The sequence below is a fragment of the Mustela erminea genome, chromosome 1 (assembly GCF_009829155.1).
Source record: "Mustela erminea isolate mMusErm1 chromosome 1, mMusErm1.Pri, whole genome shotgun sequence".
In the NCBI taxonomy this organism is placed as follows: domain Eukaryota; kingdom Metazoa; phylum Chordata; class Mammalia; order Carnivora; family Mustelidae; genus Mustela; species Mustela erminea.
The window spans coordinates 10,715,458-10,728,740 of NC_045614.1; the positions used below are offsets into that span (position 1 = coordinate 10,715,458).

Sequence of the window (13,283 nt, forward strand, 5' to 3'; positions counted from 1 at the left end):
TACTGTGTTCAGAGTGTGAGAGGGACATTGAGGGATAGAAGTAGCACCATGAGCCTGAGATGGGAGACAAGTGATGGGTCTCTGAGGGGGTAGACATCATGGATACAAAAAAATCAGATGATTTTTTTTCATTCATTACTATGTTTTTTTCCAGAAAGTGTACCAGACATCTTCTCTTTATCATTTGTATGTATTAGTTAATAGTACAAACAGTTCTAGACTTATCATATCATAGTCATCATTTTATTGAAAGCTTTCAAAAAGTATCAATTTGTTATCAGTCTTATTTTATGGTTGGAAGTGTCCCTGACAACAGTGATACTGCTTACAGAAAACATGTAATAGAGCCCAAGATGTTGTCAGTGTTCCGTGTTTCCAAAGGTTTTGCATTTCATTAATAATTTTTTTTCTTCATTAATAATTTTAAGTTTTATTCAACTTCAGTTTTTGAACAGTTGTACATTTACACACACAACAAATTGCTGTGATAGTTCGGAGAGTTCTCACAAGCTCCTTTCCCAGTTTCTGGTCTTATCATTACATTGTATCTGTTATACATGTTATGTGTAATCCTCTTATCTGCTGAGCTTCCACACACGTGAATTTTCTGAGGCCTCCTTTGTTCTTGAAGTAATTGATAGTTTTGAGGAGTACTAGGTGGGTGTCCTATAAAATTATCTCTCATGGACTTGCCTCCTTGTTCTTTTCTTTCTGAGTAGGCTAGGACTATGGGTGTGGGATAAGAAGACCAGAGAGGTAAACTGCCATATTCATCTCATGATATCAAGGGTACACACTATCAACATGACTGACCCCCATTGGTGTTGCTGCTGATTCGCTGGGTGCATGGGGTTTTCCAGATTTCTCTACTGTGGTTACTTCCCTCCCACTTTTTTTTTTTTCCATACTGCACTCTTGTAGGGACTTTTCTAAGTGTAGCCTTATTCCTAAGTAGTGGGAATTATCCTCCACCTCCTTGAAAATGACACGTATTGCATAGAGCACGGGGTGTGGTGCAAAAACAATGAATATTGTTATGCTGAAAATAAATTTAAAAAAAGAAAAAAAGAAAATGGAATATCTATGCACATCCTTGGTATTCTTCTGCCCTCTAGTGTGCCTCTTCTCCATTTTTTCCCACTTATTTACGCTGGTGTGCACTCCTTGATATTGATAATATAGTCTGTGTTTTAACCCAGTAGTATTTCATTTTGTTGCTCAATTTGTTCCAGCTTTGGCAATAGAGAACTCCTTCAGTCACCTAATATGTCTCTTTAGCATGTCTCTATTCTTGGCTTTTTAGGGTAATATTTCATTACTGTCTTACAGTAAAAGAAACTTCAGCTTCAGCTTCAGCTTCCTGTATTTTACCCCCCGAGCCCTAGAATCAGTGATTCCTGCAAGGACTCATTTTATTGATCTGTTTCATTTTATTGGATCATTGGATCAGCACCAGGATCTGGGTGCCAGGTGTGCTTGCTGCTGCCAGGGTCTCTATACACCCACATCTGATGTGGTGAGGAAACATATGAGTGTATACTCTGTGTATATGTGCATACACACACACACACACACACACACACACACAGATAGATAGAGATAGAGATAGAGATAGAGATAGAGATAGGGATAGAGATAAGGCTAGATATATACAACTCTTTGTAACTTTGTTAAGCTGAAACAAGTTCATACTGATGGCTCCAGCTCCCATTTATTGCCACATGGATCATCCTAACCTCTCCACCTTGCTTAAATGTAAACTCCAACACCAAATGGCCCACGATTTACTTTCCATTTCTTTATATGTTCAGTTTCAGTTCACATGTGTAGCGTATCAGCATCATTAGCAGTTCTTTCTGGGATACACCTCTATTAACTATAGTAGAATCGTTCTGTACACTTTCATCTCCAGTTTCACTGGCACCACTCAGTCTCCAGATCACATATTTCTGCATTTTTGCCCACATGCTTCATTGACATTTTCTTCATGCAATTATATATAGTTAGATTGTTTTTTATTTTGTCACATGGAACATTCCATTCTGGGATTTTCTCACTCCTCTGTGTTTTCTGTGTATGATTTGTATTTTTTAAATTAATTTATTTTTTTCAGCATAACAGTATTCATTGTTTTTGCACCACACAGAGTGCTACACAATATGCACCTTCTCTAATACCCACCACCTGGTTCCCCAACCTCCCCGTCCTTCAAAACCCTCAGATTGTTTTTCAGAGTCCATAGTCTCTCATGGTTCACTTCCCATTCCAATTTCCCTCAACTCCCTTCTCCTCTCCATCTCCCCTTGTCTTCCATGCTATTTGTTATGCTCCATAAATAAGTGAAACCATATGATAATTGACTCTCTCTGCTTGACTTATTTCACTCAGCATAATCTCTCCCAGTCCCATCCATGTTGCTACAAAAGTTGGGTATTCCTCCTTTCTGATGGAGGCATAATACTCCATAGTGTATATAGACCACATCTTCCTTATCAATTCATCCGTTGAAGGGCATCTTGGTTCTTTCCACAGTTTGGCGATCGTGGCCATTGCTGCTATAAACATTGGGGTACAGATAGCCCTTCTTTTCACTCCATCTGTATCTTTGGGGTAAATACCCATGAGTGCAATTGCAGGGTCATAGGGAAGATCTATTTTTAATTTCTTGAGGAATCTCCACACTGTTCTCCAAAGAGGCTGCACCAACTTGCATTCCCACCAACAGTGTAGGAGGGTTCCCCTTTCTCCACATCCCCTCCAACACATGCTGTTTCCTGTCTTGCTAATTTTGGCCATTCTAACTGGTGTAGGGTCATATCTCAATGTGGTTTTACTTTGAATCTCCCTGATGGCTACTGATCATGAACATTTTTTTAATGTGTCTGATAGCCATTTGTATGTCTTCATTGGAGAAGTCTCTGTTCATATCTTCTGCCCATTTTTTGATATGATTGTTTTGTTTGTGTTGAGTTTGAGGATTTCTTTACAGATCCTGGAAATCAACCTTTTGTCTGTACTGTCATTTGCAAATATCTTCTCCCATTCCGTGGGTTGCCTCTTTGTTTTGTTGACTGTTTCCTTTGCTGTGCAGAAGCTTTTGATTTTGATGAAGTCCCAAAGGTTCATCTTCGCTTTTGTTTCCTTTGCCTTTGGAGACATATCTTGAAAAAAGTTGCTGTGGCTGATATCGAAGAGATGACTGTCTATGTTCTCCTCTAGGATTCTGATGGATTCCTGTCTCACACTGAGGTCTTTTATCCATTTTGACTTTATCTTTGTGTATGGTGTAAGAGAATGATCAAGTTTCATTCTTGTACATATAGCTGCCCAGTTTTCCCAGAACCATTTATTGAAGAGACTTTTTTCTACTGTATATTTTTTCCTGTTTTGACGAAGTTTAATTGACTACAGAGTTGAGGGTCCATATCTGGGTTCTCTACTCTGTTCCACTGGTCAGTGTGTCTGTTTTTATGCCAGTACCATGCTGTCTTGGTGATCACAGCTTTGTAGTAAAGCTTGAAATCAGGTAACATGATGCCCCCAGTTTTATTTTTGTTTTTCAACATTTCCTTAGTGATTCGTGGTCTCTTCTGATTCCATACAAATTTTTGGATTATTTGCTCCAGCTCTTTGAAGAATACCGGTGGAATTTTGATTGGAATGTCATTAAAAGTATTGATTGCTCTAGGCAGTATAGACATTTTAAGAATGTTTATTCTTCTGATCCAAGAACATGGAATGGTCTTCCATCTTTTTGTGTCTTCTTCGATTTCTTCATGAGTGTTCTGTAGTTCCTCAAATATAGATCCTTTACCTCTTTGGTTAGGTTTATTCCCAGGTATCTTCTGGTTCTTGTTGCTATAGTAAGTGGAATTGATTCTCTAATATCCTTTTCTGTATTTTCATTGTTAATATATAACAAAGCCACTGATTTCTGTTCATTGACTTTGTATCCTGCCATGTTGCTGAATTGTTGTTTGAGTTCTAGTAGTTTGGGGGTAGAGTCTTTTAGGTTTTCCATATAAAGAATCATGTCATCTGCGAATAGAGAGAGTTTTACTTTTTCATTGCCAATTTGGATACATTTTATTTTTCTTTGTTGTCTGATTGCTGTTGCTAGGACTTCTAATACTATGTTGAACAAGAGTGGTGAGAGTGGGCATCCTTGTCATGTTCCTTATCTCAACGGGAAGGCTGCAAGCTTTTTCCCATTGAGGATGATATTTGCTGTGGGTCTTTCATAGATAGATTTGATGAAGTTCAGGAATGTTCCCTCTATCCATATAATTTGAAGCATTTTAATCAGGAATGGATTCTGGATTTTGTATTTTTAAAAAATTTTCTTATTTTTCAAATTTCTTTTCAATGTACCAGCATTCATTGTTTATGCACCACCCCCAGTGCTCCATGCAATACATACCCACCAGGCTCGCCCTTCCTCCCACGTCCCGCCCCGTCAAGACCCTCAGATTGTTTTTTAGAGTTCATAGTCTCTCATGGTTCATATCCCCCTCCAATTTCCCCCAACTCCCTTCTCCTCTCCATTTCCCCATATCCTCCATGTTTTTCCTTATGCTCCACAAATAAGTGAAACCATATGATAATTGACTCTCTCTGCTTGACTTATTTCACTCAGCATGTCTCTTCCAGTCCATCCTGGTTATTCATCCTTTCTGATGGAGACATAATATGCCATAGTGTATATGGACCACATATTCCTTACTTATTCGTGGCTGAAGGGTATCTTGGTTCTTCCCACAGTTTGGCGCCCATGGCCATTGCTTCTATGAACATTGTGGTACAGATGGCCTTTCTTTTCAGTACATCTGTATCTTTGGGGTAAATACCCAGTAGTGCAATTGCAGGTCATAGGGAAGCTCCATTTTTAATTTCTGAAGGAATCTCCACACTGTTCTCCAAAGTGGCTGCACCAAATTGCATTCCCACCAACAGTGGAAGAGGGTTCCCCTTTCTCCACATCCCCTCCAACACATGTTGTTTCCTGTCTTGTTAATCTTGGCCATTCTTACTGGTGTAAGGTAATATTTCAATGTGGTTTTGATTTGAATCTCCCTAATGGCTAGTGATGATGAACGTTTTTTTATTTGTCTTCATTGGAGAAGTGTCTTTTCATGTCTTCTCTCCATTTTTTGGACACGATTATCTGTTTTGTGTGTGTTGAGTTTGATTTGTATTTGTAACATTGTTGAACCATGTATTAGTCTATTGGTTTTTCTTGTTTTTAATTATGTTTTATTTTATAAAATACAATCACCTTCTTTAGGAACAGAAATCGTATTTTTTCTTCCTTTCTAATTTTCATGTCTTCCCTTTCCTTCCTTTCCCTTTCCTTTCCTTTTCTTCCCTTTCCTTTCTCTTTTCTCACCTTCCTTCCTTCCTCCCTCCCTCCTTTCTCTGTCATCTTCTCCTTTTCCTCTTTCTTTCTTTCTTTCTTTCTTCTTCACTGGTTCATTGCTTTGCGTGTAATTTGGAAAGCTGTGTGTAAAGAAGTTATAAAAGCAGGCATTCTTGCCTTGTTCTTATGTTAGGGTTGTTTCAGACTTTCACTATTAAGAATAACATTGAAGGTGGGTTTTCATATGTGACCTATATCACATTGAGGAAGTTTCCTCTTGTTCTTAATTTTTCCAATGTTGCTATTATGAAATAATGCAGAATTTTGTCATTTTTTTCTACATCAGTTGAGATAATCCTGCCTTTTATCCTTCATTCTGTTACTGTGGTGTATTACAGGGAGGGGTTTTCATAAATTAAACCATCCTTGCCTTCCAGGAATGCATCCCATTGGTCATGATGCATAATCCTTTTATACAGCATGAACAAAAGGCTGCTATATTCAGTTGTAATATTTAGTCAAAGATTCCCATGGAATGTTGATCTGTACTCCTCTTTTCTTGCAATGTCTTTGGCTTCAGTGTAAGTGCAGTACTGTCCTCTTGGAATAAAGTAGGAAGTGTTTGCCCTTTGAAATTTTTGGGAAGAGTTTGAGAAGGATTGGTGTTCATCCTTCTAATTCTGTGTGGATTTCGTGATCTTTAATCATGACTACCCCCATTGAAATGTTGAAATTATAAAATGCAATCCTCCTAGGAGAAAGAATCTCTGTGGCTCATGGTATAGCCTTTCCTCTGCTTTCTAATACAGTTGTGCTTCAGCCACAAGGGGTACACAGTGCTACAATACTGGAAAACACTGTATTTCTCCTTCTCTGCACTCTGTGCTTGCGTACTTGCATGTGTGTGTGTGTGTGTGTGTGTGTGTTTGTCTGTGTTTCTGTGTGTGTGTCTGTGTAGAGAATAGAGAAGTTAACATTAGAGTACACACTGGTTAAACATTTAGAGCAAGCTGAGCTGTTTAGGTAATAAAAAAATGCAGAGTGTAGACCAACTATAGACTGAGGATAGAGAAAGAGAAAGAATTGTAGAGGAATTAATTTTTTACATTTGTATATATATTTCCATTTGTATATATTACAGAAAATATATAATATATATGTACATATGCATATATATGTACATATATATGTATATATGCACACATATATACACACATACATATATATGTACATACACACACAACACACACACACAGAATGACAATGTCCATTGCCTTATAATGTTTCCAAAGATGTAGGAGACTTTGACATCCTCTCTCTTCTCCTACATCCAGCACCTGTTCTTTTGGTGTTACCTACCCTGCTCACAGCTTTCTCTTTCATGTTGCCCTACGGTTTCAGTGAGCTCTTGTCTCAGGCTGTTTGCACAGGCTCTTTCTCTGCCTTATGTGTTTTTCTCAAAATTATGTGCATGGTTCAAGAATCCACTATTCTCAGCTTTCCTGCTCAAAATCCCCTTATCAGAGAAGAGACACTGGAAAGTTTTCTCATCCATGTTGTACTACCCTGTCTTGCATTATTTTACTTATTAGTGAAAACCACCACTTGAAATGTCATTTGCTCACTCATTAATATTTTATTGCTCCCTCTGACACACACATATCAGACTCAATCTTGTTAAGGTCAAACACACATCACTAATTTATAATGCTCTCAACAGTGCTTGCCACAAGATAATTGGTTAAAATATTTGTCAAGTGAACAAAAAACATCTCAGGAAATTTATAGAGGACAGCAGTACTTTGGGTAAATATTTCAATTCAGGACTGCTAATTTTTTCAGTAACATGGAAAACATGGAGCTTTTGAGGTCCTTGAAATTTTTAGCTAATTATTCTAGATGGATAGGTAATGTATGAGAATTAATGAGTGAAGCAATTTGAAAACAAAAATTTCACAAATCTCAGCATTTCTCTCTCTCTCTCTCTCTCTTTCTCTCAGCCATCCTGAGAGATAGAGAGAGAGAGAGATAGACAAGATAGATGTGTGTGAGAGAGAGAGAGAACACAAATGGGCAGAGGAGGAGAAGGGGAGGAAGAGCATCTGACATAGCCTCTGCTCCCAGCAGAGTCCAGTGTGGGGCTTGAATTCACCACCAGGAGATCATGACCTAAGCTGAAATCAGGAGTTGGTTGCTGAAACGACTGAGCCCCCCAGGAACACCAGTCACAGCATTTCTTTTAATTCTGTGCTCACTGTTTGTGACTTTGTTATGCTCTTGTCTCTGTTCCAGCTGTTTTCAGCAGTTACATGGAACAAAGGAATCAAACTGCTGTTTCAGAATTTATCCTCCTAGGACTTTCAGAGGAGGGAGAACTGCAGCCACTGCTCCTGTGGCAGTTCCTGTCCATGTACCTGCTCACCTTCAGTGGGAACCTGCTCATCATCCTGGCCATTGTCACAGACTCCCGCCTCCACACACCCATGTACTTCTTCCTCTCCAACCTGTCCTTTGTAGACATCTGTTTCACCTCAACCACCATCCCCAAGATGCTGCTGAACCTCCAGACACAGAGCAAAGTGATCACCTATGCAGGCTGCCTCAGCCAGATATACTTTTTCATGGTTTTTGTGGGAGTAGACAACTTTCTCTTGACAGTGATGGCCTATGACCGGTTTGCGGCCATCTGTCACCCACTGCACTACATGGTTATCATGAACCCCAAGTTCTGTGCCAGCCTTCTTTTGGCATGCTGGGTGTTGAGTGTTCTGGACTCTCTATTACATGACTTGCTGGTTTTGCAATTGTCTTTTTGTATGCAGTTAGAAATCCCTCACTTTTTTTGTGAACTTAATCAAGTGATCCACCTTGCTTGTTCTGACACCTTCTTCAATAACCTGGCAATTTATGTTACAAGTGGAATTCGTGGTTTTATTCCTCTCATTGGTATCCTTTACTCTTACTATAGAATTGTAACCTCTATTTTGAAAATTCCATCTTCTGGGGGCAAGTATAAAGCATTTTCCACGTGTGGGTCTCACCTTTTGGTTGTCTCTTTATTCTTTGGTACAGGCTTTGGGGTATATTTTAGTTCTGCAGCTTCTCAAAACTCGAGGACAACTGCCATAGCTTCAGTGATGTACACAGTGGTCACACCCATGCTGAACCCCTTCATCTATGGTCTGAGGAACAGAGACATAAAACTGGCAATAAGAAAGCTCTTGATCAGAAAGACAGTCTCTGCATAGAAGGATCTTTTGTTTCAAGAAAAAGAAGTGAGTAACAGGGCTCAAGACCCTAGATGACCCAGATCATGATTTTTGTATCAGTTCATGAAAGATGATCTACAGTTTAACTTTGTACACTATTCAGTCTTTAATTTTTTCATACATAACAATCAACTATCTGTTTATTTTTTTCAGTTCAAAGTTTAAAAAAAAATTCCAGTTGGTTAACAGATAGTGTAATATTAGGTTCAGGAATAGAATTCAATAATTCTTCACTTATTTACAACATCCAGTGCTCAACGCAACAAATGCCCTCCTCAAACTCAATCACCCATTTAGTGCATGCACCCCCCACCCCCATATACTCTCCAGCAACCCTTAGTTTGTTCTCTGTATTTTAGAGTCTGATTGTGGTCTATTTTTTTAAAAAGTTTTCTTAGAAGATTTATTGATTTATTTATTTCAGAGAGAGATAGCATAAGTGTGGTGGGCAGAGGGAGAGGGAGAGAATCTCAACCAGACTCCAGGTTGAATGTGGAGCCAGTTGCGGAGCTTGATCTCACCACCCGCAGATGATGACCTAGGCCAAAATCAAGAGTCAGTTGCCTATCAGACTGCGCCTTCCAGGTGCCCCTTATCTTGCCCAATTTTAAGCTTCCAATTTTAATTCCAATCACAGTCCTCTTGGGCCATAGTAACCTGGCCAGCAACATCACCTTAGAGTCTTTGGGTTTTGTTTGGAGGTAAAAGAATTGCATTTATTGCTATTTTACAATCTTCACTCAGGGTAAACTGGTTGCATCAGTCGAAGATCTGGGTCAGTGATTGATCTCAGGTCGGAGAGTGAAATAGAGATTATGACCTATCAGAGCAGTGATACGGTCACTCTTTTATTCATGATTTTTAAAGGGATTTTGTTTTGTTTTGTTTTGTTTTCCTTAGTTACACAAATTGGATGAGCCCTTAGTAAGCTGCCCATCATTTTTGTTTTATGGAGACACCATGAATAATTTTCCATTTTGAGAAATCCCCGTGGCTCTCACAGTTTCGATGAGAATGATGAATTCTTATATGAACTATGAATATCAAACCTCAGATGGTTGTGGGCTGTTGACATTTTCTGTTGACAACCCCCAGTTCAGGATGGGCTGACCATAGGGCAAATCCATTTCAATTTGAGCATGTTCACGGCACCTATACTGCAGGGGAGAAGTTCTGTAGAGCTTGTCAAGGAGGCCATTACAGCCTCACCAAGTCATTTCTCAGTGACCTTATTTTATGACCTCTGAACCCTTATTTTGGGTATACTTTGGGATTGAGGTGTTGAATCACATAACATAGGCTCATCACATCACAAAACCCTTGTCTTCCTCTATGTCATATAAAGCTATTTATGGCATTGACATTCTTAAACTATGCCAATTTTTTCATCCCTTTTTTGTCATGGTAAAAAATATGTAAAATTTATTATTTTGAACATTTTGAAGCATTCAGTTATGTAGCATCAAAGATTTTCTCCCCATTGAGCAATCACAGCCCCTATCCATTTCCAGAACTTTCTCATCATCTCAAACTGAACCTTTTGTTCCCATTGGAACACTAACTCTCCATTGCCCCTCTGACCAGGCCCTGGCTCCCACCATCTTACCTTCTCTCTCTAAAAGTGGGTCCTCATATAGATAGAATTGTATACTATTTGTCCTTTTGTGTTTGGCTGCTTTCACTTAGCATAACGTTGGTGAGGTTCATCCATGTCATAGCCTGTGCCAGAATTCTATTTTTTTTACAGAACAGAATGAATGACAAATGGTTTTCATGGTCTGTGGTCACCATGCTTTATTCATCTGTGATTTTGTTGATGGAGATTGAGGTTGTGTCTACATTTTGGCCACTGTAACTAAAGCTTTATGACAAGTGGTGTCCAAATATCTGTTCTAGTCACTGCTACAAATTCTTAGGGGGCATATAAGTAGGCATATTCCCACTGGTGAAACTGCTGGATCATATGATAATTCCGTGTTTCAGTTTTTGAGGAACGGGCACACGGGTTCCCACGGAAGCTGTGCCACTTTTAAAATTCTCATCAGGAAAACATCACCAGGTTCCAATTTCCCCACGTCCTCACCAACGCTATTTTCTGTTTTATCTTTGAAAATAACCATCCTAGTGTGTGTGAAGTGGTGTTCTATTATGGTTTTGGTTTGCATTTCCCTAAAGATATTTATGTTACCCATCTTTCATGTACTAAGTATTGATTCCTATATCTGCTTTGGAGAAGTGTCTCTTTGTGAAGTGGTATTACATTACGGCTTTGGTTTACATTACCCCAATAATTAATGATGTTACACATCGTTTTTGTGTTAAATATCAGTTCCATATCTCCTTTGGAGAAATATCTATTTGAGTCCATTGCTTGTTTTTTTTTTTTCCACTGTTAATTTTATTTTTTAAATTATTTTAAATTTTGATTCTGGTGTAGTTAACATATAGTGTAATGTTAGATTCAGGTGTACAATATAGTGATTCATTACCTCCATATGTTGATCAGGGGCAGTGCACTCCATAATCCCCATCACCTACTTCACCCATGACCCCTATTTCCCCTCAGGTAACCATCGGTTTGTTCTCTAAAGAGTCTGTTTCAAGTTTTTTTTCTCTCTTTTACCTTTGCTCATTTGTTTTGTTTCTTAAGTTCTTCAAATGAGTGAAATCATGTGGTATTTGTGTTTCTATGGCTGACTTATTTCACGTAGCTTTGCATTCTGTAGCTCTGTCCATGGATTGCAGATAGGAAGATTTCATTCTTTTTATGGCTGAGTAATATTTTATTATAAGTATAATTATATAGTATCTTCTTTAACCATTCATCTGTTCATGGATAATTGGTTGGCTTCTATGGCTTAGCTACTGTAAATAATGCTGCTGTAAAAATGTACTCCTTTGAATTTTGAATTTTGGGGGTAGTTACCAACCTAGAAGTGAGTTTACTGGATCATAAAAAAATTCTATTTTTTTAATTAATTAATTTATTTCACATAACACTATTTCTTATTTTTTCACCATACCCAGTGCTCCATGCAATCTGTGCCTTCTATAAAACCCACCACCTGGTACTCTGATCTCCCACCCCCCCCACTACTTCAAACCCCTCAGATTGTTTCTCCGAGTCCATAGTCTCTCATGATTCACCTCCCCTTTCAATTTACCCCAACTCCCTTCTCCTCTCTAACACCCCTTATCCTCCATAATATTTGTTATGCTCCACAAATAAGTGAAACCATATGATAATTGACTCTCTCTGCTTGACTTATTTCATTCAGCATAATCTTTTCCAGTCCCGTCTATATTGCTACAAAAGTTGGGTATTCATCCTTTCTGATGGAGGCATAATACTCCATAGTGTATATGGACCACATCTTCCTTATCCATTCGTCCATTGAAGGACATCTTGGTTTTTTCCATAGGTTGGAGACCGTGGCAATTGCTGCTATAAATATTGGGGTACAGATGGCCCTTCTTTTCACGACATCTGTATCTTTGGGGTAAATACCTAGGAGTGCTATGGCAGGGTCATAGGGAAGTTCTATTTTTAATTTCTTGAGGAGTCTCCACACTGTTCTCCAAAGAGGCTGCACCAACTTGCATTCCCACCAACAGTGGAAGAGGGTTCCCCTTTCTTCACATCTTCTCCAACACATGTTGTTTCCTGTCTTGCTAATTTTGGCCATTCTAACTGGTGTAAGGTGATATCTCAATGTGGTTTTAATTTGAATCTCCCTGATGGCTAGTGATGATGAACATTTATTCATGCGTCTGATAGCCATTTGTATGTCTTCATTGGAGAAGTGTCTGTTCATATCTTCTGCCCATTTTTGATATGATTGTCTGTTTTGTGTGTGTTGAGTTTGAGGAATTCATTATAGATCTTGGATATCAACCTTTTGTCTGTATTGTTATTTGCAAATATCTTCTCCCATTCCGTGGGTTGCCTCTTTGTTTTCTTGATTGTTTCCTTTGCTGTGCAGAAGCTTTTGATTTTGATGAAGTCCCAAATGCTTATTTTCACTTTTGTTTCCTTTGCCTTTGGAAACATATCTTGAAAGAAGTTGCTGTGGCTGATATCGAAGAGATTACTGCCTATGTTCTCTAGGATTCTGATGGATTCCTGTCTCATGCTGAGGTCTTTTAAACATTTTGAGTTTATCTTAGTGTACGGTGTAAGAGAATGGTTGAGTTTCTTTCTTCTACATATAGCTGTCCAGTTTTCCCAGCACCATTTATTGAAGAGACTGTCTTTTTTCCACTGTATATTTTTTCCTGTTTTGTCGAAGATTAATTGACCATAGAGTTGAGGGTCCATATCTGGGCTCTCTACTCTGTTCCACTGGTCTATGTGTCTGTTTTTATGTATTCCTGAACCTCATCAAATTTATCTATGAAAGACCCACAGCAAATATCATCCTCAATGGGAAAAAGCTTGCAGCCTTCCCGTTGAGATCAGGAACATGACAAAGATGCCCACTTTCACCACTCTTGTTCAACATAGTATTAGAAGTCCTAGCAACAGCAACCAGACAAGAAAGAGAAATAAAAGGTATCCAACTTGGCAAAGAAGAAGTCAAACTCTCTCTCTTCGCAGATGACACGATTTTGTATGTGGAAAACCCAAACGACTCAACCCCCAAACTACTAGAACTCAT

General features: G+C 38.7%; 1 protein-coding gene across 1 annotated transcript; it reads left to right on the top strand.

Moving 5' to 3' along the window:
- Positions 1–7,665: 7,665 nt before the first annotated feature.
- Positions 7,666–8,604, top strand: LOC116568031 (olfactory receptor 7A10-like). The gene has a single exon (XM_032303469.1). The coding sequence runs from the start codon at positions 7,666–7,668 to the stop codon at positions 8,602–8,604; it is 939 nt and encodes a 312-aa protein (XP_032159360.1).
- The last annotated feature ends 4,679 nt before the right edge of the window (positions 8,605–13,283 follow it).

Coding starts and splice junctions, on each gene's coding strand:
- LOC116568031 (XM_032303469.1), top strand. CDS start 7,666: ATGGAACAAAGGAATCAAACTGCTGTTTCAGAATTTATCCTCCTAGGA.